This window comes from Colius striatus, chromosome 6 (genome assembly GCF_028858725.1).
Source record: "Colius striatus isolate bColStr4 chromosome 6, bColStr4.1.hap1, whole genome shotgun sequence".
NCBI lineage: Eukaryota > Metazoa > Chordata > Aves > Coliiformes > Coliidae > Colius > Colius striatus.
Window position 1 is genome coordinate 2,687,903 of NC_084764.1, and position 25,554 is coordinate 2,713,456.

The 25,554-nt window shown below is 46.2% G+C and overlaps 1 protein-coding gene across 1 annotated transcript in view; it reads left to right on the forward strand.

The window, feature by feature from the left end:
• STARD9 (StAR related lipid transfer domain containing 9) overlaps positions 1-25,554 on the forward strand; it is an 86,230-nt gene that overhangs the window by 49,061 nt on the left and 11,615 nt on the right. The window contains exons 20-24 of the mRNA XM_061997899.1: positions 971-1,074; positions 2,887-2,934; positions 9,949-10,139; positions 13,337-13,811; positions 14,186-25,201. Of these exons, the coding sequence (XP_061853883.1) occupies positions 971-1,074; positions 2,887-2,934; positions 9,949-10,139; positions 13,337-13,811; positions 14,186-25,201 (11,834 nt within the window). The remainder of the gene's footprint in view (positions 1-970; positions 1,075-2,886; positions 2,935-9,948; positions 10,140-13,336; positions 13,812-14,185; positions 25,202-25,554) is intronic.

Consider the following 25,554-nt stretch of genomic DNA (forward strand, 5'->3'; position numbering starts at 1 on the left):
AGTTCTACAACTGTATTTTTCTCTCCTAATTCTTCATTGATTTTCCTGATTGTTTTTGTCTCTTAAAAGCAGGGCTGATATTCTTCTCATCATCGTATTCACTTGCTTCATTTCCTCCATCTAATGGTCTGTGATGACACTAAACCTTTTGTGGGAGGACACTAGAGCTTCTTTCAGATGTGCTTAGCAAAAGATGATGCAGATCCCTTGAATAATTTAGTGTGTCCTATTTGGAGTCCTACAGTGGGGCTGTAACAGAAAGGCAGAATGCTGCAGTGAAGAGACTGTGTGAGAATCTTTCCACATGTGATAAGCTTCTGAATTATATTCTTGCTCTGTCATCTCACCATCCCAAATGAGGTATATTAGAAGAGATGGAAAATTTATGAGATGAGATGCTTGAGTATTGTTGACTCTGAAAGCCCTTAATTGCATCAGAAGCAGACAAAATGGTTCTATGCTGATCTCAGGAACCAACTCCTGCAAGATGTTTGATCAGCAACTTCAAGAATGTTTCATAAAATCAGATAATTCTTTAAATGGCTGGCATATACAACTAAAAAAACCTAACTGAGTTTTCCACTGTAGAACATAACCATGTTACCAACTGATTTTGGCAAGAATCTACCTTTTGAAACAGCTTTTCATACAGTAATGTTTTATACTTTCCACTCAACTGCCCTTTTGTACTCACTCCTGTGGTTAAGTGGCTTAAATTCCATTTGTTTCCATTCTTAACTATTAAAACATGCAGCACATTAAAACAGAGCTACAAGAAGATGTGTACTAAGTAAGGAATACTTAGCAATTCTGCAGATTACCAAAGACTAAGCAGGAGTGTGATGATAAGCTCACATGGGAGGTATTATGCAGCCCTGTAGTTAGCAAAGGTGGGATCAACAGTAACTTGGAAATTCCTGCTTTGCTGTGATATTTTTTCCTTCCTGTTTTCACACTGTGTGTTCTGTAGATTAATGGAACCCCAGCCATTCTGAGTTGTGGAGCTTTGGACTGGCTCAACTTGGATGGAAGCTGCACCCATTCTCCTCTTGATATCCTTTCTTCTCTTGACAAGTAAGTTTGAAAACCAACCAGAAAACCAGGACTTGTTTCAGAGAAAACGAAGTCATATATAGACTAGTTCCCATCATGTCTTGCAGTACAAGTGTTGGAGAAAAGGCATTGGCCAACTGAGTATTAGACAGTATTATGACATCCAAGCAACAATACATGAAAAATCATGTATAGATGCATGATGAATATTGGTGCACAGTCAAGAAAATGCCTTGGGTGAGTCTGTCAAGCAGCCTGAATTCAGTTCACTTGCACATCTGCATTAGAGCTGGTTTGATTTATTGAGCTGATGTAGAATTTTTGCAATATTCTTACTTGACTGCACAGAATGGACCTTTCAAGATAAGATTTAGCCAAGGTAACGATTACAGTTCAGTTTCCCTGCTAGTTCATTGTGGAAGTCAGAAGGTTTGTTTGTTCATCAGTTCCCTTTAGTTCAAGTCCTCACTGAGCCCATCATTTCAGAAAGCCATTGTGATTCTGGCATAAAGAAGGCATGGAGTGCTTCTGAAATGTTCAAGAGCGGCTCATATTCACAGTGTCTAGTGTATACAGAACATCTCTGAAAGGGGAAGGATTGGTGTAACAGACAGTGGTTAATATGGCTCAGGAAAATGAAGACCTCCTGTATTCCTGTTCATAACATTGAAAGCAGAGCATTAATTAAATGCTATTGGATTCTTTCTCTTTTTCAAAGTCCTCTCAGCCTGGCACATTCTTTTGACCTATTAAAGGCAAGAAATGGCCATCTTCTCCTTCATATCTGTTGATAGCTCTGCTTTCTGCTGGAATGATTTTGCTGGGGTAACATAACTGGGAATCTTTTCTCTTTTGCCAGAGAAGGTATTGCATGTTGTTTTGAATTTGCATCTCTTAACATCTCTTCATACTTCTAGCCAAGCAGCTTGCTGTCCAAAAATAAACCCTGCAGAGATCTCAGAGCATTAGGAACAGTTTAGCACAGGATTGCACTTGGTTTTCTCCTTTTTAACCTGACAAAACTGATTGATTTTCTTGTTTTAACCACATTCAGAGAGCAAACTGGTTTGTATTGATCAATACTTTAATCACTTGGGCAGAATAAAGTATGTAATATTGCTTAATGTTGCCCTCAAGCTTATTTAGAGTGTTTCAAATGGCTGCTTCAGGGAAAATGAAAAGCATTATGGTGTTGCCTTGGCTTGATTGTGATGAACATCCCTCTCTTACAGGAATAAGCTATAAACTGTGTCTAATATTAATTATCTTTCACCTTACATAATCCAGTGGTATTTTTTCTTCCCTCTTGAATAGTTTGTTTTGGTCAAAGCTGAGCTGGATTGATCCACTCAGCCTTCCTTTACAGTAACCAGTAAGCCTTGCTTCTGCCCAGACAAGTAGTTTTGCTCACAGAAGGGGTTGTGTTTGAGACTTGTAGCCTAAGATCTATCACACAAGAACAAAACAACATATATGTGTTCTCTCAAATGTCCAGCTTTTGTGAAGAAAAGTCAACATCAGGTGCTAAAAGGTGTGTCTGAGGTACTTTGCAAACAGTGATCCAGGACTAAGTGGGCTGCAGGGGGTGCTTATTTGCTCACCAGTAAAAAGTTCAGCTAGTGCAGGATCTTGTCTCTAACAGAAAGAGACAAGTGTGTGTCAGCTCTTCTGCCTCTCACTCGATAGTTCTTGATCCTCTCCCACCTGACAGCAATCTGCACCTTACAGTCTTCCTCTCCTGAAAATTACAACAGCAACCCTGTATAGCAGGCTTCAGTGGAGTTTGCTCACTTTCTTTCTGAACATCTTCATGATTTCCCTTTTTTTTTCCAGTCAAAAATGTAGAAACTGTAAAGCAAATGAATGTCCTCCTGAACCAAGGTAAGAATATGAATGTGTCTAAAGCATGCTGAATGTTCTGTCCTCTCTACCTTTGTCTTTCTCCTGTGCTACACTGTTTTCCTCCAGAAAGGAGGCTTCAAACTTCAGTTTGATTTTGTCATATTGAAACAAGAACCTGTACATGCAGCTGAATTACAGCTCTACAACCCTGGTGTCTATGGCCATGTTCTTCTTCATACTTGATCTTGTTTGCAACTTTGTTGTGTGTGTAACCTGGATTTTAAAGCCATGACTAGAGTGGGGTTTATGCTGAAGCTGTGACTGAAGTACACTACATTTCATGTCAATAGTAGGTACTGTGAATACTCATTAGTGTATTGACAATTCCTGGAACTAATTGGGTTCCCTTCTGGTGAGAACAACGTGACTTTTATGGAAGAATGCCAAAAAAAGAAGTCCTAGCATAGAACATGGTTCATTGATGTGAAGAAGCACAGCAGCTGCACACAACAACCATTCACGATTGGTTAGGCTTTCATGGTTTACAAGCACCCTCTGATCAGGAACTGATGGTACTTTGCTTTCTTCTGGGTTTGTTTCTGCAGGTATGATGAGATATATTATGGCAATGATCTCATCTTCTTTTCCTGGGTTGAATTACCAGTTCCACCTGTATGTTAAAGTATGCTGAGAAATGAGAGAGAAAACACACTTCTAGCATTGCACCCACCTACTAAAACTTTACTCACACAACTTTCCTTGAAAAGAGTGTGATTCATTGTTCTCTTCCTTGTCTGCTTGCTCCCACACCCTACTCAGAACAGCCCCAGCACTTCAAACCTCTGCTCTTTGTTGTCAGCCAGCAAACACACAGAGGGCTTGTGATGGCTTCAGTCATCATATGATACCATCACCACAAACAGCTGGACAATGAGGTTCTTGCTCCTGTCATTGTCTCAATGCCATACTGCATAGAAATATAAACCCTGGTTTTGTTCTTAGAGGTTTAAAAGAACCACAATGAAACAGGAGTTGTTCCATTAGAGTCTAATGGTGTGGCATTACTCTGAATTAATATTAGCTGCTTGGATGGAACATGCTTAATCTCTCCTTCCTTGAAAATACCAACATGGTTAAACTGGGGAGAGGGGAAAAATCATCTTATAAGAATATTTGCAATTCAACTGAACTGCAAAGGAAAGGAGGCCTGTAGATATGGCATCTGATGCTGCAGAACACAACACAATTACAGCTCTTATAGTTAACACATCCAGCTAATATTTGTAAGAATAATGCTCTGAGTCCTTGTTAACACCTTTCATTAGAGAATTTCAAAATGCTCCACAAATACAAGTTAAATCTGTTGCATCTCCCTAAAAGGTCCCCCAAATATTTGGTTGCACAGAGGAATGCACTGTGTCACTTAAAGCAACGCTACAGCTTACAGCAGAATAGTATAATGGAACTAACTGCTTCTACACATAACCAACATGCTCAGGGGAAACTGTGATGGAGCATAGTTCCAGCTGAACTGGAATTTAGCAAGGCAGCAGGGACCTTTACTGGAGTGCCTTGTAACTCCTTGACAAAAGGGGTCTAGTTTAGAGGTGTATTTCAAGGGTTGCCTTAAATAAGTTGTTGCCTTATCCTGTTGTTTTGGGATCTTAGGCAAAGAGAAAAAATGAGGGTTTGCATGGAAAGGCTAAAGAAATGGGTTCAGGTTGCACCAGGTGAGGTTTGGATTGGAGATTAGGAAGAACTTTTTCACTGAGAGGGTTGTTAAGCACTGGAATGGGCTGCCCAGGGAGGTGGTGGAGTCACCATCCCTGGAGATATCCAAAAGACACAATAGATGAGGTGCTGAGGGATGTGGTTTAGTTTAGTGGTGGGCTTGGCAGGGTGAGGTTAGTGGTTCCACTTGATGATCTTAAAGGTCTTTTCCAACTGAAATGATTCTGTGATCTATGAAATGCCATCACCTAAAGCTTTGGCTTTGAGTTGTGTGAGTGGCTTTGCTTCAGGAGGCTGGAGGAGGTGACGGATAACACAGGGTCTTTGTACCTCCTTCACTGCTCTTCCCTTGGTTCTGGGAAGGAGAAGGAGAGGTCTGAGCCTCTCTGCTAAGCAGAAGCAGCTGTAGGATCTGATGCAGCTGCGTGGTGCCTGCTGCTGTGTGATGCTCTGAGACCCTGCAGGAAGGGCCCCGGATTGGACACGGGTGGAGGGGGAGGATGGAGTGGGGGGTGGATGTAGATCAGCGGATAGGCTTGTAACCCTGACTTGTGATTCCTCCCAGTGCTGGGATTTGCAGGGGTGCAAACTGCCTTGCCAACATGGTTTTGTTTTTTCTGTGTTGTTATTAACTCTCCTTCCCCTGGAAAAAGAATCATTCGTGAAAGAAACACGGGACTTTTTATTTCCTAGGAAGAGAAGGATGAGGATGCTAATGTGGCTTCTCTGGCTCTGGGGAAAACTGGCTCATTTCAGCTGTTAGCAGCTGTGGTTATTTTCACTTGAGCTTCTCTATTTGAGCCTTAAGATTTTGTTGCAGAAGGCATTCAGCCTCAGCACAGAGCTGTTGCTGCCATAGCTACTGAAAACTGCATTATGCTGTAGCAGCCGCCAGCCTCTGCATCAGCAGTTCCAAGTGTTTGGGGAAGAGGGGAGGAGAATTGGCACAATAGGATCCCAGAGAGCTGACGACAAAACAGGCTGGATAAAAAAATGTGGCTTTCCAGCTGGTTCATTTAGCATGCATCATGCAAACTTTGGGGAGAGAAAAATGAGGTGGAAAAAGCAGCCAGCAGCGATGGTGAGCTGTGGAAATCTCATCAGGCATTTGTGATTCTCTTTAGTTTCAGGTTGGTGTCTTTCTGGTTTGATTTTACTTGCTGTTTTTAAGGGTTTCCTCAGAGGAGGTGTAACTGTTGATATTTCTTGCTGCATTTTGCACACCTAGAAATCTGCATGCCCTGGTGAAATGGTGGTTTGTGTATGCTGTAATGTCAGAGGATGCTGGTCCCATGAAAGCAGGATTTTGTGGGTGTTACTATGACCCCTGCAGAAATGAAGCTGTTTGCCTTATGTTTGTCCTGAGGTTATGTGATTTCCTACTAGAACTGTACTGAATGTAAGATTGCTTATGTGGAGAGACACAGTGATTCAAGCAGCAGCAGAAACTGGACTGTGCTTGATTCCTGTTATCTCATGGTACTCCTGTATTTCAAGTCTAAATTTACAAGTTCATTTGATTTCAAATGCTGTAGATGAAAGAAACAAGTGATGCCATCTAACTCTTACAGAATATGGCTCACATGAGATGCTAACTGGATTGATATTTGGCTTTAATCATTCAAATGTGTGTTACACAGGCTGATGGTTCCTTAAATTGCCTGTTAGGTGATTCAGCTATGAAGTGTTTGTGCATCCCTTATTTTTCTCGCTGGGTCATTGTCACCTCATTTGTTTTTCCTGTTTAGTTTGTTGTGTCAGTTCCACAAACCAGCAAGAGCATGTTGAGGTGACACAGCACGTTCAAAGGTAGCCAAGGGAGCATTCTTACCTCATGTCCTTGGTCTCAGCAGTTGCTGAGAGACACAGGTCTATATCCCAACCCCAAGCAGCCAGTCATTTTGTTCTCGCAGTCAGTAAGTCTCACAGCCAGAGGGAAAACATCTCCTGGCATAACTCTGTTATGCAAGTGGCTCTGTCATTACCTTTATTTTTGCACTTGAGAAAACCACTTTGAAGAAGCAGCTTCACAGAAAGATGTGTAACGTTCAGTCTCTGTACCCAGAGCTGTCTTTACTTCCCTCCCTCTGGTTTTGGTTTGCAACTATTATAAATCAGGAGCCTGAGCAAGCAGCAGAACTGCAGTTCATACATGTCCCCTCAGCAATAGTCTATTGCAGTAGCTTTAACCTTAGAGAGAATTGTACCAACTAGCTGCATGACCAAGATAAAAGCAGTAACAGCACTGTAATGGTTGCTGTGCTTGTGGGTTTCTGGCCAAGGTTTACAGTGAAGTATGGCTTTGCCTCTCTGCCTTTCAGGGAGTGTACTCATAGTATGGAGCTGTGATTAATAACATCAGTTTGGCCTGCCTCGTGTTCTGCTCTGTGTGCAAACACACATGGCTGTTGGAAAAGGGCTCACAGTTTCATGTCAGTTCAGCCAAAAGTGATGAGCACACATGAGGGAATATGCTAGTGCTGCTGAGAACAGCCAACACCACGCTCCCCTGGGCAGTCTTTGCATTGCTTATCCTCTGATACTTTATAATACATGGGTGGGGGTGCAGCATTGCTGGAAAGTGTGAGAAGAGCTTATGACCCTCTCCCAGCTGTAAAGAGGTGTTACCTAACCACCTCTGGGAGCATTGTGAGGGCTTTGGATTGAAACGCAACGCTGAGTTGTTTCATATACTGGAGTGTTCTGGGTTTCAATTGGTAAACTGCTTGAACTCTGATAGATCACAGAATCTCAAGGGTTGGAAGGGACCTGGAAAGCTCATCCAGTGCAACCCCCCTGCCAGAGCAGCAGCACCTAGAGTAGGGCACACAGGGACTCATCCAGCTGGGTTGGAATGTCTCCAGAGAAGGAGCCTCCACAGCCCATCTGGGCAGCCCCTGCCAGTGCTCCCTCACCTCAACACTGAAGAAGTTTGTCCCTGTGTTTCTTTGGAACCTCTTCTGTTCCAGCTTGTACTCATCACCCCTTGTCCTATCATTGGCCATCACTGAGCACAGCCTAGCTCCATCCTCCTCACACCCACCCTTTATGGATGGAAAGGCTTCCCGAGAGCTCCAAGTCATGGTTAGGAAGAGTATGAGACATTTTGCAACAGCAATTTTGTTTTCTCTAGTTTCAGTAAACAATTGCAGAACAAGTATTTTTCTGTCTACTGTTTTTACTGTCATGCTCTGCTTTTCAGCCTTATTGGCAATGACACAGTTTCCTCAGTCTCTTAAGGAGTGGTGCTAATCATGATAAATGTGTAGCAATCAGCTCCTCTGATATTTGATGGTGTTAATGGATCCTTATAACTCCTCTTGGATTCATGTACTTTGCTTCTTTCACCAGTGTTTCAGGCTAAGGGACTTGCCCAAGGTCATGCAGTTGTCCAGTACCAAATTTAGACTCATAGTTTCACACCACCACAGAAATCAGAGCCTGCATGTGTCTGTTAGCAAAACAGGATAAAGACTCTGCCATTAGCAGAGAGTGGGCAGAGACTTCACGTCTACAACTGCTGCTGAGGTTTATTAGTTTCAATGTTATCAGCAAGAAGAGGCTTCTGCTCACATCACAGCTCTGTAAGGTTTAGTGCCTCGGCATCCAGAGTCCTCACCCTGAAGACCCTGCAGCCTCAGGACGTGAAAGCACACAAGTGATATATAACTGCTCCAACATCAGAGAGGTTTTGTCTCAGATCAGTACTTCAGGCACAGATGATATGGCTGCTCCATTACGTTTCCCTTGGAAAATATGGAAGACAACCTGGAAGCTGCATTCAAGCCTCCCTCAGAGTTGTTAAAACCATGGAAGCTTTTCCTAAATGAGATCCTTCAGGTTTAATACTGTGTTATAAAAGTCATTCTTCCTTCGTGAAGCAGTCTAGCTTTAACCTTTTGAGTGTGACCCCCAGGAGCTGGTGACATTACAAATACCTAACAGCTGGAGATTTGTAGTGGCCATAGTGTGAGAGTGAAGTGGCATCTCAGTGCTGCTGCAGCTGAGTCAGAATGAGGCATCTCTCTCCTATTTCCTGGGGAGCAATTAAGTTTTATCCAAGAGGAAAAAAAATCACAGATCACAGATTGTTTGCATCTTGGTAGCCAAGCCAAGGACAAACACATCTTGGAGCTGCCTGTGGGTCCCAACCAGGCACAAAGCACTCAGCAGCTTAGGAGTAGCAAAGCTGCTGCTCTGTTTGCACCATGCCAGACAGCTGAACAGAAGATGTTGGTTTTCAGTTATTCTCACCAAGAATTACATTTGCATAAACATTAAAACCAAACTGAACTCTGTTTACTTCAGATGAGTAAGGAAGGAAGTTATTGATAATCTGAAGGCTTTTACGTAGTGAGGCTTTCCTGCTGCTTCTGAGGGAAGTGAACTGGATGTTCCATGGAGAGGGACTCTGGAAGAGCTGTAGACTTTGGCTGCTTAATCATTTTCTCTGTTTTGTTTGCTAATCTAGCACACAGAATCAAAGCTGTTATAGCAATGGTGGCTTTGAAGACTTGCTTGCAGTTCTCAATGGAGATGTCACATTAGTTCCATGTAGCAAAGGTCAAATGCTCTTTTCATACAGTTAACCTTGTATTGGAAATGATGTTACAAACAACATGAGCTTTCCAAGGCATTCCCTTTTGAAATGATACTTGTGTTTTCTTTTACCTTCAGGGACTCTTTAAAGTTTGGATACCTTGCCTTTCTTTAGCAGTGTAACAAAGATGTCATTATAATGAAGACATTGTTTACTTCATTAGTGAAATACATTCTTTTTCCCTGAGATGTAAATGATATATAACAAGGTGGTGTTTAGAAACAAACAACAGGCAAAGACCATGTATCACATCAATATGTAATATAACTTCAAGAATTTGTGAAGGTAATGTGTGGACAAGATAGAATCTACATTCCTTGCAGAGAGTTAATTTGTTTTGAATGTGAGCATCTCACTTGTGATGAAAGGCTGAGGGAGCTGGGGCTCTGCAGCTTGGAGAAGAGGAGACTGAGGGGTGACCTCATTCCTGTTACAAATACATAAAGGCTGGGTGTGAGGAGGATGGAGCCAGCACTGGGTGATCTCTTGAGGTCCCTTCTAACCCTTAGGAGCCTGTGATCCTGTGATTTATGACAGGGGATTGTAGCCTGCTGTGACATGTATATACAGAGCTGCTTTACCAAGTTTCTGTCATAATGCACCCTTCTGGAACACAACAATACCTGGAGTATTGTCTGTCTTGGTTTGGTAAGGTGACTTCTTCTCTTACAAACATTTGGTGTTTGTTTCTGGTTGAAATTCACTGTTGACATTTCCAACAGCAGAGACATAGATGCTGTGCATGAAGAGTACCAGCAGAAACTGAGGGACCAGGAAGCTTTCCACAGGAAACAAATTCAACGGCAGCAGCTCTACGTTGAGGATTTAAAGCGACAGATCCTGAGAGGACAGCTCAAAGCAGAGAGGGAACTACAAAATGACCAAGCACTACTCAACCAGCAGATCCAAGAAAGTGGGTACCTGCCTCTTCCCCTCTCTCACTGCCCTTCCCCTACTGCTTTCTTTCATCCTCATGTTTTTGTCCCAGTTACGCTTTATATTGTGAGTGGAACTTTTATTATGGCTTATTACTAGTTTTCTCCTGCAATTGCCTTTCCCTTGAGCTTCCACAGGTCTGAAGAGCCTCCTTCACAGTGCACCAGCAGCACTGTTTAATTAGCTCTGCAGGGCACTGCTGGGAGGGACAGCACCAGCACACCACTCCCCTGTGGCACTGGGCCTGGTCTCCCACGCTGCTCCCTGTCCTGCCTCCCTTCAGCTTTGCTGTAGTGTAACTGCCATGTTGCAAAGCAGATCGAGTCTGACTTTGTTTTCCTTTTGATGACTGAAATAGGGCTGGCTGTGGTAGTTCCTGCCACAAGCTTTCAGATTAAACTGCTCTAACAGCAGGATGTAATGGGAACAAAGCAGCACTTCCTAAGGCAGCAGCTTGTGTTGCTTGAGGTGTCTCTTGATGAGGTTCATTCATGATGCCACCACCAACAATACAGCCCATTTCCAAGTGCTTTTAATGTATTTTGCTTATTAGGAGAAGTGGGGCCATGGCACAGAGCCATGGCTTAAACTGAACTTCCTGTGGTTGCTCTGAGAGCTTTAAACAAAGAGAACACATTGGACAAGTAGGTGGGACACTGAAGGCCAGAGCTAAAATCCCAGCCTCAGTTAAAGGAAAGGGAGTTTCACTGGCTTTTAGGTGATCAATATTTTTACACACACACACACACACACCCCCTTTTATAGCATGAAGGCAAATGTGTGAAGGTACTCTGTAGCAGGGGCTGAAGTGCAAGGAATTAAAATCAATGTGTCTTTTATTTACTCTAAAGAATATTCAGTAGTGGTGTTGCATTCTACACTGATGAATTTGTTTTAACCCAAAACCTGATTAAGGGAGATGTGCTTTGGTTCCAAGGGGTTGTTTCCAGGCAGTTCTACAGCAGTGCAAGAGTACTAAAGGCTACATCAGTGATCAGGCTTTGAATGGCAAATAGTTGTGTCAGAAGGTGAAGCCACATGCATATTTGGAGAGGTACTTCTTGTAGTGTTGGTGCCTCCTGGCCCCTGGAGGTGCTGCTTTCATAGAGTCACAGAATGGTGGGGGTTGGAAGGGATCATCCAGTCCAACCCCCCTGCCAAAGCAGGTCCCACCTAGATCAGGTCACACAGGAACGTGTCCAGGTGGGTTTTGAAGCCCTCCAGAGCAGGAGGCTCCACATCCTCCCTGGGCAGCCTAGGCCAGGTCTCCCTCAGCAGGGAAAGAGTTTTTCCTTCTGTTTCAATGGAACTTTTGTGTTCCAGCTTTGTGTCCAGGCAGATGCATCCATCAAGAAGTTCTTGGTGGGCTTCAGCTGCCACTGAAGGAGTTTGTAGGCTGATTTGGAAATCTTTTAAACCTGGAGGTGTTTTTGATGCCTGTAAGTGGATGGTTATAGTGTTCTCTGGTTTGCCTTTTAATGAGTTGTTTGTTGCAGGTTTGTGCTAAGCAAAGCATGCCTGTTGTTATAAAGGCACTGCTCCCATCTTGGCAAAAGCTGCTATTGGATCCTGGAAGAAGAAAACTGGAAGCTTCTCAAACCCAAACTTATGCAGTCTGCCATTTTTTAATGATGCCAGCCACAATGAAGAGATCAAAAGCACATTGTGGTGGTGACATAAAGCACCATAGGATGTGTAGATAGTACAGAGAACCAGGGCAGTTCCCCCTGAATATCTTATTTCTTGGCTCTGTAGACTTGTTCTCTTGTTTCCTTCTAGCTCTGCTGTTTTTGCTCTGTTCACACAAAGCTTAACCAGGCAGGTAGGTTTTGCCAGCCAAACACAATTCTTCACTTGGCAACCCACCAAAGTTCTCCACCTTTTCTGTGCCTTCTGTGTCTCAGCTCATGACAGAGGCAATTTGTGAGCAGAGATTTATTAGCACCTTAGAGCTTGCAGCAAAACCCTTCTCCACCCAATATTCTGCTTGCTAGAAACGTGCTAGAGAGGGCAGATCTGGAAGTAAGAGCTGAGGAAAAAGCTACCTCAGCCAGCTGCCACACAGGGTTTGTGTTGCCTGGGAAGTTTCCATCTGATGAGTTTAGAGAGGCTGACAGAACTACCCAGCAGGTACCTGCACTACAGCTTCCTTGTAGCCTTATCTTCAAGGCTTCATGCCCCTGCACAGGACCAGTGGCTGGCACCTGTCCCTGCACACCAGGCACATCCCAGCTGGGGCGCAGAGAGGTGTCAGGCCTTGACTTACTGAACTTGCCACCAAGGAGTGTGAGCACAAAAACTGCCATAGCCTGTACTGAACCAAGTTGCTTGGTGTGACTCTGGGCTCCCTTGGTTTCAGCATGCCTAGCTAAGTGGGAGGAAAGAGTTTGCAGGTGGTTTTTGTTGGTTCAGTCAAGTTAAAGAGGAAAGGAGAGGAGCAAAAGGCGCCAAGAGAAATGTTTGGTTTAGAATAGTTGTGGAACACTCAAGTGAGGTAATGAGAAGTCACTAACATTTTAAGGTTGCACAATTGCTTATTCTTTTCACTGAGAAAGCAGGAATTTATTAGCCAAATTCCATTTGCTCTGTTTAGCTCTGTTACAGCACCTCTTCTAGCTCCCATGGCTAACTCTGCTCTCAGTGCTCATTCCCCAAGTAACACATACGAAGATTAACATGTGACTTGAGAAGGATTAAAGGAGAAGTAGCAGCCTATTTCCCAGTAGAAAGCTACTGAGGTCATCCTTCACTACTGTGCATACATACCCTATGTCTGACAAGTGCACAGACTTGAACTCTGGCCTTGTAATGCATCCACTGCAGTGTAAAAAGGTTGAGGTGATGATTGAGTGTAATCTTGAAGAAACTGAAACGTGTTCTGCTTTCCACTTACAAACAAGGTCTTATCCACCAGTCTCCTCAGCTGTTATCAGCCCTGCTTACATCTTGCAGTTGTTACCTGAGCCCTTATCCCAGTGTTGAGGCTTTTGGTTATCAATAAAGTGCAGCAACAACACGTTTTCCCCTAAATGGTTGTCAGGACCCTGCTCTACACACATGGGAATTCTATTCTCCAATAAGCCCTCAAGGCTGATTAAATTAAGAAACAAGATAGTAATGGACAATGTTTCCCCCCTGGTTTTTGCTTTCTTTCAATCCCTGTTTTGTTTACAGGCCAGCAGTGGCTTATAAAGGAGAACAACCGACTGGCTGCCCTGCAGCAGCAGCAGAGGGAGTCGGCGGTGCAAACGGAGCCTACGCTGTACGCAGAGGCTGAGGTGCAGAGCACCCCTGGGCTGGAAACCTGCCCATCCCTGCTCCAGCAGAACAAGAAGAGACTGGTGCAGCTGGAGCTCCTGCAAACATACTCCTTAAAAAAGGCAGAAAGAAACATAAGGCGTAAAAAGGTGAAATTCCAGCTGGAAAGGATAGTCAAGAAGCAGAAGCTACTGGAAGCTAAGCGGAACCTAGAGCAGCTGGAATCTACCTGCTGGCTCAATGAAGAGTGTGTGAAACAATCCCAGGTCTTAAATGAAAACAGTGCTGTCTTGTCCTCTTTGGATCCCCAGTTGCAAAAGAGAAGGAAGACATTGGGTTGGAGTTCCTTGCAGCATTCGTCCTGTAACCCACCTCTGCCCTGGGTACCCGGGTAAGTCAACGCCTGCCAGTTCCTCTGCACTCTCAAAAGCAGTTTGAATTCACAGTCACAGAACCTCAAGGGCTGGAAGGGCCCAGGTGCGTTGTGGAGACATTCCAAACCCAGCTGGACGAGTTCCTGTGTGCCCTACCCTAGGTGATCCTGCTCTGGCAGAGGGGTTGGACTGGATGGGCTTTCGAGGTCCCTTCTGACCCTTCAGGTTCTGTGACTATTTTAATTCTCTGCTGGAACCTGCCTTTGAAAGCCATTCAGATTATTGCTTTGCATATCTCAGTTCTCAACTGCAGGTCATTACTGATGTGGAAGCATCGTTAAGTACATTGTTCAAGCAAGGGTTGGGCTTCACTTCTTCTTCCTTTCCACAGCTGTTTGTTGAAGAGGGAGACTGTCTCCAGGTTATCTACCTCACCAAATATTGCTCCATGCTGTGAAGCCAGGACAACAGGGAGGTTGTCATCTGCACAGTGTCTTTACAGAAGAGGTAAGGATGTTTCTGAGAGCGATGACTTCAGTGATGAAAAAGGGATCTCCTTTTCAGTCCAGAGGCAGCTAACTGAAAAACAAAACCCATCTTCTTCACCTGGAAATACAAAAGGAGCCAAAAAAGACTGTAATGATTCAGCTGTCATGGCCTGTGTCAGTAAAAATGATCCCAAAATTGAGAAGTTGGATGACAACCCAGGGCAAACTGGATCTCAAAGCCAGACCTCTAAAGGCTCCTCTCCTGATCCTTGTAAGGAGAAAGACGAGCCCGAAACCTTTATTGCAGGGACAAGAATGACAAAAGCAAAGGTGCTAGGAGATCTCAGTCAGCCTGCAAGTAGCAACCCAGAACAACACAGAGCTCAGGTATCCAATACAAAGGCTGGGATGGATCTCAGTGCAAATGGCCATAGGTCTTCTCCAGAAGCCTTCCCTGAAGAAACGAAGGCAACAGCGTATGGAAACCCACAGTCAGTGCATCTAAACCAAACACCCAAGAACTGGAAGACAGCACCAAACTCAGCATTGCCAAGTCAGGAGAAATCCTGGGTGGCACAGCAACAATTTCTGACGGAGGCAACGTCCGTAGGAAACCTCACCAAGGTGAACAGCCAGGCGCCGCTCTCTCACGTCCAAAAGAAGTGGCACAGTGCCGAGATGCTCAGTGCTGCAGCGGCCAAAACAGCCCCAGATGTGCTGGGGAACTGGCAAGAGGATGATGAGAATGAGGTTTCTGACACTGACAGTTCCTACTCCGTGGATTCTCTCTCCTGTGCTTATGCAAAAGCCTTCACGGAGAAACTCAAACGAGAAGATCGGGACAGAAATCAGTGTCCTGCCAACCCCGAGGATTCTGAGAGCGATGACAGTCAAATGTCACAAGACTCTCTGGTAGAAAAAGAAAATAAAGCCAAAAGGCAAAGCAGAAGGCGAGTTCACAAGCCAAAGGCCAACTGTGAGCCAGCAAAGCTTTACAGATGCAGAACCGACCCCCACGTCTCGACTCTGGTGCCATCGTACGCGGCTCACAGGAGACTGGGGAAGCCTGAAAGAAGCTTTTCTCTGGACAGCTTAGCTGATGGAGAGGAGATGCCAGCAGAAGATCCCGTAGAAGAAGCCAAATCTGATTCATCTGATGAAGTGCCAGCAGAGATTTTTTGGAAGTTACAGGCTCCTAGATCACCAGCTGTCCAGGCTGAGGGAGGCCATGAGTGCCACACAGACACAGAAGGGGCAAATTATGACCTAAAGCTGAGCAGCTCCTTTTATTTGGACACTAAGCCCCAGCTTGCTTCCATCAATGCTTGCAAGCAGTTGCTGAAGGGGACAAAAGTCTCCTTCATAGAACAAGAAAGGTCTCTTGAGAGAAGACTGTATTACACAAGTGGAAACCCTTTGCTTACTACTGATGCTTGGCCTTCCCGTGACTCAGAGCTCGACATCGGCAGCCCTAGAATAACAGCACCTTCTTCCCCTGAAAACCTGGAGTTTCAAGAAGCTCATCCATGTTCTTTGAACAACCCAGAGCTTTGGCTGAAGAAAGATGATCTAAAGCAGTCAGCTGCTGAGGTTTCTTTCATTTCTGGCTCCCAGCAGATACACAGTATTACTCACTTATCACGTCGGATAAACCAGCTGAACACAGTTCTGTCCTCTGACACATCAGAAATCCCTCTACCCGAAACAACAGCTGCAAGCAGAGGTTCTGAGAGTGGATCAGTAAATAAGATCCTTAAGGGATGGAGCAACTCTAATGAAAATTCTTCCTTGGAGTCTCAAGGTGTGACATCCTCATTTGTTAGCTCAGTAGGACCAAGCTCCTCTTTCCTTCCTATTTCAGCAAAGCACGATTATTATGAACACTCAAGGTCAAACCATCCAGAACAAGAAGAGCTGACTGAATTATCTGCTTACAGGCCTGCCACTGAATGCACACAAACGTTCAGCTGTTCCAGTGCTGCAGCCTGCTTGTCTCTGGCCTTCAGGAAACAGGAGGATTCTCTCCCCACAGCTCATCCAGAGCTGCCAGATGGCAATCTGAAACCCTCACCTTTTATTTCTGTGTTGCCTCTGCACACGTTGGAGCAGAGAAATGGCTGTGGAGGTGCAGACTTAGAGGATGATTTCTTCGCAACTTTAAACGGTGACCTCCACAGTGACTCCAGTAGCTTGATGACAGGCTCAGGCAGCGGAGGCACATCCATCAGTGCACCTGCTGCTGAATCTTCTGCTCATAACAGCAGCTCAACACAGACATCCACAGTAAAACAAGTCCAATTTGGGAACCATGGGCAACTTTTTCCAAGAAGGGAAATACCAACACGATGTGAGGAAGGTTTCTTTCTCGGTGACTTAACAAAGAACTGCTCCCTGGTAAGCAGTTACGAGCTTCAGGCGTTGTCTGGACAAGGAGCAGAATCAGCTGTTACAGTAGGTCTCCTCAGATCTGGGGGGAGTAATTTGGGAATGGATTATGAACAAATACCTGCAGAAGAAATAAGAGCAGAGACTGATTTCTCCTCAGAGGAGACAACGTATCGGTGCAACCCTGCTGCTCACCGTGCGGGTTACGACCAGTCTGCAACGCCCATAGAGACGTCCCAGAAAGAGATGATCTGTCTGGAAACAAGCACAGACAGCTTGGCAGAGATTGTGCCAGAGGTGCCTTCAGTCAGAGGTGATGAAGAATATGAACCAAAGGACGAAGACTTGTCTTCACTGAATGGTTACGAATTCAAGAGCAAACCCGTTTCAGGAGAGTGTTCCCGTGAATGTGCGCTGGTGGCCACTCCTGCAAGTGCCCTGTCCCAACAAAGTCCAGACAACTCTGTGTTGTGCATCGAGAGCAGAAGAGAAGAGAGCAGTGAAAGTCCAGAATACAATGTCTTGAATTCCCAGGCTGTAGTTCAGAAAGACTTTTCATCCAAATATGAAAACGTGGTGATAAATGAAGTCAGTTACCTCATAGTGAGCGTCAGCGGGAAAGACACCGAGTCCTTCCCGGCTGCTGGTCGTGAGACTACAAAGGATTTGCTCCCAGAATCCAGCTCAGGCCTGTTTTACAAGGCTCCAACTGAAGCAAACCTTTTCCAAAGCGCATCTGAGACTGAAAATTATGATAATCTATTGGAGCACATCACGGTGGTGAAAGGAGATGGTGATGCCACATCTGATCTAACTCTGGAAGCCAGTGCCCCGGCCAGTTGCTGCGACGTCCACGCTGGCTGCCTCTGCACAACGTGCTCTTCAAAGTCAGCAGGGCAGAAAAACAGGACGTGTGAGACGACTGACATGGCTGTGGAATTTGCTGCAGCTGTTCTCTTGGAAGCAGAACCACAGAACAAAGCTTCCCTTGAATCGAGAGAACAGAAAGAAGCTTTCTTTGCAAGTCACTGCCCAGAGGATATCTTGCTTGTCGAAGATGGTGCAAACCCCGAGTCAGGAAGAGTATTTGATTACAACACAAACACATCAGCTACTGTTTCTCAGGAGGAGAGTCTGTGCATCAATGAAGAGTCCAAGTTTTTAAGAAACCCAGAAACTGATCCAGAAGCAGCTTTGGTTCCTCATCAGAAGAGGAAAGCAAACCCCGATGAAGAAACGACAGATTTCATCAACAGTGCAACCAGCTTAAAAAAACATGCATTGGAGATTAAACCCACACAGAGTGAAAGTTTACCTGACTACCCAGCAACCAAGGGCCAGAGTGAAGACAGGAGCAGAGAGGTTTATAAGAGCATCAGCCTGTCTCCAAAGAAAGCCACTGATAGTGTAGCTTGTGAAGCTCGGTGCGAGTTCTACACAAACCTGTGCCTGACGCATGAAGAGGCAGAGAAAGATGAAGTGCAGGTAGCCAGCACCGGGGCAGAACACACTCAGGAGCTGAAACCACTTGTGTGCTCTGACAGCCAGCTTGAAACAAACAGCTTTTGCCAAAAAGAAAGGAGCAAGAACGTAGAAAAGGGTGTTTATTCACCAGAGTTTTCTGTTGCTCCCAAAACCACTCCTTCACCTGCATGTTCCCACACAGCAGATGCTGCTCAGAACGCTTCAGGCTTCCTTGATGCATGTGAGGGGCTTTTACAGGTGAGCAGCAGAGCAGAAGATGTGTTTAAGGCAGAGGCTGCAGCTGCAGCAGCACTCACGGCAAGCAGGCAAGGAAGTGTGTTGTCAGAACCCAACAGTGATGGACGGGGGAGTTGCAGCGATTTAACTGAGCGGTGTGTACCAAGCTGTTTGGCTCAGGAAGACGAGGTGAATGGATGTGAAGTGGCTGGGAGTGAACAGCAAATCACCACCATGAACACAATCATCACAAGGCAAGAAGTCCTATGCACAGAGGAAGTTTTACTCCCTGAAGAGCCCCCAGCTCTACAGCAGTATTGTGACAGAGATGAGGAGGAGGAGATTTTGAGTCAGTTTAAGATCCCTGAGAGATACCTGACAGCTTCAGGTCCAGAGCAGAACACACTGCTGGGAGGTGATTCAAGACACCAAGACCCTGCTGATGTGAGTGAGGACGGTGGCTCAGTGGCCTCCTTTACACATCCAAGAAATGCAGCTGGGAAAGACACCGACCTACATGAATCTTCAGTTGATGCTGACCAATATAGAACTGAGCATGAACTGACAAGTCTCCGCGTGAAAGAGGACAGCCAGACATATATGAGCTGCTCTGTGGGATATCCTGAGCAGCGGACTTCAGAGAGCTTGAACACAAGTGTTGTTGGAAAAAAACCTGGTATTTGTGAATTGGGTCCAGGAGGCTCCAGAGCTGAGGAGGAGAAAGGGCGTTTGGTGAGTCTGGTGCAAACAGCCAACACAGACAGAGAGGAAGGAAACACAGAGGAGGTAGAACTGATCATTTTACAAAACCTGGACGAGCTGTTCCCTGACAACAAAGACAGCTGCCAAACGACACACAGTGACAGCAGATTGAATGAACTCCTCAGAGAAAGCCAGTGGGTGTCTACCAGCTTTTCTAGAAAGAGTGAAGATGCCAGCAAGCAACAGATTCCAGCAGCAAGACTGAAGTCTACTGGAAACAACAGAGAAGGTTCACTTCAAGACTCCCCATGCCAGTCTGTAAATCCCCTCTCCTATCTTGGAGTAAGTGAGGAGTCCCATCTTGTTGCAGATGTTCCTGCTGCGTTGAAAAGCCCTACAAAAGCATCTGACAGCAGTGTTGGAGCTGGAGCTGTTCTCCCATACTATGAAACATTAATGGGGAGCGAGGTCTGTGTTGGTATGCCTGTTACAGCCCACACCATGGGAGAAGGCAAACAACTCCCTCATCAACCACAAAGTAAGAATGTAGGTTCTCTGCAAAGCAGGACCAGGCAGGGAGAAGAATCCTCTGTATTTAACGGTGCTTATGCCCAATCTGTGCTCTCTGTCAATGGGAACAGCTCTCCCACTCCTCACAGTGCAGGTGGTCCCGAGGCTCAAACTGTGGTACTTCCACAAAGGGCCAAAGCAAACTCATTTTCCTTGGAAACATTAGATCCTTCTGAAGATGTAATTCGGGATGTTAACAATGCTGGTGAAGAACTCTGTGTGGACTTCATGGTTAATGAACTGTCAAAAGCCTGCCTGAGTACCACAGAAGATCCATCTCGGGAGGAAAAGGGTACCCTCGTGCCTGACTCAGTGCTCTTGGATGATTCAAACCTGCTTCCTTCTTCAGAGAAAGAAGTGATGGAAGATATGGTGTGGGGGGAAAGGCTTTCCTTACTAGAAATCTCTTCACAAAGCATGTCCCACAATATTCATACGACTCAGAGTGTATTATTTCACTTGGGGAGTCTGTCACAGCACGATGAGGACAAGTTTTTAAGGCCAAGCTATAGGACAAGCAGGAGTAAAAATGAAACTGCAGAGTTTCCTGGTGCAGCTGGATATCAGCATGAGCACAGAGAGGACCAGAGACAGGGGACTGGTGATAAATGCTGCGCAGATCAGCTGGGCAGTGCAGTTTCTGAGCAGGCTTCAACCCTTTCAGAAGGCGTCAACAAGTCTCCATGGGAAAATCCCCACTATAGTCAAGAGATTCTAAACTATAATAGGAACTCAGGCACTTCTGAATGTTCTCCTGGTGTCCTGAGTCATCCAGCATCAACAGCAGCTCTTTTGCTTGCCAGTAATGGAGACAAAGGTAAAAATGATGCCGTTCTCTCCGAGGAAACGAGGTACTTGGAAAGCGAATCGAATGCATCTGGAGCTTTTCCTGACCTTTCTCAAAAAGGAGACGAAAGGAAAAATCATTGTGCAGCTGCAGAGGCCACGTATGCTGAGAAGGATCAGCTCTGTGAGAACGTTGCAGGAACAGGTCAAAAGGAGAAAATAATTGAAGGTTCTTTTCAGGACTGCAGCGACAGAAAAGAAAAGAAGACTGCTGAGTACTTGGAACACTACAGTGACACTTGTAGTGTGAGCGTGACTCTACCAGCACTGGGCTCCCTTCCGTGTCAGAGCAGAGATCTGACTGGCAGGAAACAATCCAAGTCTCTTCCACTCCTCTTTGCAGAAGATGCCCCAGCTGAGGCACCATTTCAGAGCTCCAAGAACCTCGGTGCTTTCGACACTCCGCGTTTGCTCGACAGCTCCAAGTGTCTGGTGTTTAGTCAGCTGGAGGACTCGCCTGCAGCCACTTCTTTGGCTGAGCCAGTGTCCTCTGGCTCTGCAGGTGTGTGCTCTGGAGAAGCAGGAGATCTTCCTCCAGCATTTGCATCCCTAAGGCAGTTTCTGGAATGCTCTTCAGCTGCAGCTGGAGGCCACGGTGAGACCGGCACGTGCCGTCTTTCCCACGGCAGCAGAGTGAAACCCTCCCCGTTTGCCACTTTGCAAGCACAGGACACTCAGTCTGACAAGGCTGTGGTATTTGATGAGCCCCTGCGTGCTTCAGGAAGCATTTTACTTTCTCTTGCAAAAGAAAACAGGCATTGCCCAGTGTCAGACACAGGCTCTGAGCCATATAAAAACTCTGCTGTAGGGAGGGAACCTGCATATGGAAGTGGCTGTAAAAAAACCGCCAGAGACACGAAGGTTGATCGGCAGCGCTGGGCTCAAGTTCCACCACAAGAAGCTCGCACAGGACGCACAGATGAAGCACCAAGTGCTGGTTTATCACCATCAGTACCTTTCTGGGATACTGGAAGGTTAGCTCTTGTTAAAGAGGCACAAATGAGAGCAATGCTTCAGAGGAATGAGGAAGAACTGCAACCAGGTACCGAGGATGAACATCTGGCAGCGAAGACAGAGCAGAGGAAAGCATTCAGCAGAGAACGTGCTGAAAAGCAAACTGATGTGTCCTCAGATTCCTTGAATGAATTCAGAGGCTCAGAAGTGACAGTGTTGGCAAATCTGTATCTGGGAGATGATGATGTGGATGCTGACCACACCTGCAACTCCTTTAGTCTGACATATCCCACGTACAGCAGACGACTCCCAGGAGACCCCAGACGACTGTACCACACCGTCTTGGCTCTTGGAAAGACCCCTGTAGATCTGCAAGGTAATTATCAGTATGTGCCCACAGGTGAACAGATGCCACATAAAACAAACACAGAGGGTAGAGAAGAGACTGGACTTTGCAAGGACAATACAGGTTTGAGCGTGGAGAGCCCTGCTGCTGATGCAGACAAGTGTTCAACAACAGGAGATGCTACAGTGAGGAATGAGACTCTGAAATCAGAAAGAATAACGTTTTCTGCAGTGAATAATGAAAGTACCTCCAGAAAGCTTTTACCAGAAAGCAATGACTTGCCTCCCCAAGAACCCAGATTGGTGCAGTTCAGGAGCAAAAGACCATATTCCCCTACACGAGATACAAAGAGCTGCAAGCAAAGTGAACAGAGACCTTATTTACAGAGTCACAGATTATCAGCCCCAGCTATTGCTGTCTTCTCTGATATAGATGATACTTTGGAAGCTTCAGCTAAGGCAGATCCTTTGTTATATTGTGCATCTAAGTCGCTGCAAGACTTAAACATGAGTGTAGAGCCTCCATCACCAACCGAAGATGATCTTCAGGGAATGGAAAGATTTTCAAAGCGGGAATCAAAGAACTTTCTGCAGGTGAAATCCAAACCCAGATTTCAGCAAAGAGTGGCTCAAAATAAGCAGCTTGAAAACTGTGATCCCAAAAGCTTACAACACTTTGCAGCCAGAACCCAAAGCAGCCAGTCTTTAAAAGGCTCTGCTGCTCAATCTCCCTCATCCTTACTGCACACAGCTCACCATTCTGTGGGTGCAGAAGCAAATGACCGTTCAGAGACTAGTTCTGTAAGTCAGTGTAGCGAAGGGAAAGCTGAAGGAGCTGGATACCAGCCAGAAACAGCTTTCCTGCTGCAAGACAATAAAGATATGATGCATTTTAGTTCAAGTGATATCAACCCATACATTCACCCGTGGCAAGAAGAGGGATCGTGCAAGCTGGGCTGGAAGCAGTATGTTTTTGGAAGTGCAAGCGATGTCTCCTGCAATCAAATTCCTTCCCACCTGGCAAATCGTAAAGTGATGAGATGTTCCAGTGTAGACAATGGATTGAATTCTCAAAATTCTCCTTTTCACTCTCACCTCAGTTCATATGCCACAGCAAAAGTCTTCTCGAGCACTTTAAGCAGCATTGAAGGCCTCCAAGGATGGGACCAGGTCGGGCAAGGCTTTCAGTCTGCGTGCTCCAGTGACAGCACCAAGCAGTCCCGTGAAATGCTGGGAACCAGCCCAGAAAACAACACTGCTGAATTTGAGGCTCCTTCTGCACAACCTGGGCAGTCTTCAGTGCAGGTGGATGAAATTGTACTGTTGTATCCTTCCGAGTCTGAACGGTCTTGCAACAAGCTCCCAGGGATGAGGTGTGAGCAGGGAACGCAAACAGCGACTCCAGGGAGGTATAAAAGGCAAAGGCGCCATCAGAGAAGCTACACAGATGTTTCTGCAAGGAAGCAGGAAGCAAGCAGAGATTTATTCCATCAACCTTCTTCTTGGACAAGTGTGCAGAACTTGTCCATGCACCTGTCCCAGCTTCTGCAGAACACTTCTGAGCTCTTGGGAAACCTCTCCCAACAGAGCGTTACGGATCATGAGCAGAAGGCCAGGATCAGCCACAGAGGAGCTGAAGAGGCTGGGTGGGCTGCTAGATCAGACAGCTGTACTCAGACCACAGCAGATGTGGGCACTCAGACCCAGGCTCTGGAAGAACCTCAGAGCAAACACCCAGAAAGACAAGCGGAGGCAAAAAGGGAAAGTGAGTCAGTTCAGGCAGGAGACGCTGATTGGAAAGGACAAGGTGCAGATGCAGTGGGTAAAGCTCCCAAAAGGAGAGAGGAAACACTTGAAAGAACACAGGAACTAAGAGGGGTGAGGAGTCTGGGCAATCCTGACTTCCCTGACAGCCTTGACAGCATTCTGGAAGACTCGTTTCTGCCCCTGCCTCGTTTACCCAGAATGTCCACTCCAACCTTAGACTTTCAGAAGACATCATTAAATGCACAGGAGAAGGTGGCTTTTGCCAGCACCAGAGTTTCCTCTGTCACGTCACCTTTGCTGAGCTCAGGCCAAGATGGTTCTTGGTGCACTGTGGTCAGCAGCCCTACTAACAGCACCTTGCAGTCTCCAGCATGTTACACTCAGGACAACAGAAGTGTCAGCGAACCAGAAGTGCCATCAGAAAGGAAATGTGCTTACAAAAACACCCTGCTGGTCGATAGGGCCTCTTCCCCTATTCTTACACTCAGTGCTAGCCCCAACAGCCAGAGTGCTTTCAGCAAGGCTGTCTGCCCTACTAAGGAACCTCTTGGGTATTCCAATGGTGCTTCGAGTCCCCTTCACAGCCAGAGCAAGCAGAGAGCAGCTCCACAGTCCAGCACTCCACCACAGGTGGATAACTTTTCCCAGACAGAAGCAGACAGTGAATCCAGCACTTGCAGAGAACATTTGGGCACGAGAAAGAAATGTGGAAGCTTCTCAGAGAAGAAAGCAACCAAAGAGCTTTTAGGACAGGACGGCTCAAAAGAGCTGGAACAACAGCACAGGCTCACAGTTGACACTCACAGCACCGCCTGTGCTAAACAACTGTATCACTCCAGTAGCATGTTGGAGGTGTCAGGCCACGGGGAAGTTCTCACAGGTGACCTCAGAGACCACAGTCCCCTGGCACACTCGCTTCACTGTATGGACGTGACGAGGGGAGGGAGAGGCTCTGCTGCTGGAGCCAGGCACCAAAACCACGCTGGCGATTCCGATCCTGCTCCCAAAGCCGACTCGCTTTTCAGTCAGACAGTCAGTGCCACTTGTAAGACAGATGCTGGCATGTCCTCAGGCCCACTGCTACAAGCATCTTCTCTACAGTTTCGTGACTTCTTCTGGAGGAAGGAGAGCAGCTGCCCTCCCCCTCTCTCTGACGCCAGCGACGTGCAAACGTCCTTCCGAGAGGACACAGATTCCCTGACTGAAAGTGACTGTGACACCGAAATCCCTCTCAACCAAAGCGCTGGTTTTGCAAAGCCTCCCAGGCCTCGGAGCTACAGCCTCCGTGATTTGCCCATACACAACAAATTCAGCAACTGGGGTGGAGTTCAGGGCAGCCCTCCTCCTCCATCGCTCAGCTCCAGCGGCAGCGTCACCGAGCTACGGGGGAGGGCAGAAAGGAAACCTAGGGAAGGGACATCCCAGCTGGGTGACAGCAGGAGCAGAGAGATCGAGAGGCTTCAGAGAGAGCGTGCTCAGATCATGTGTGGCATTCAGCTGGATCTGCACCAGCATCCCCTGACGGTGGAGCTGACGGAGGCCAAGCTGAACCACGGCATCGGGGAGACGGACGCGCTGCTGAGAGCCCTTCAGAGCGGAGCTGCCGAGGACCTGGCGGCCACCCCGCTGAAGCAGCAGCTTTATGAAAGGTACATGGCTTAGAGGAGAGCTGTAGTAAGCATTCATGCAGCATATTTAGCAATAAGCATGTAATTAGTCAGGTTGAATGAAGTACATGTGAAGAGAGACAGCATTAAGCTTCTTTTACGCACAGTTAAGTGACACGTGGAGCCAGGCTGTTCTCAGTGATGGCCAATGGTAGGATAAGGTACAACAACAAGGTACAACAGGTCCAAGCTGGAACAGAAGAGGTTCCAAAGAAACACAAGGGAAAACTTCTTCCCTGTTGAGGTGAAGCAGCACTGGAAGGGGCTGCCCAGATGGGCTGTGGAGGCTCCTTCTCTGGAGACATTCCAACCCAGCTGGATGAGTCCCTGTGTGC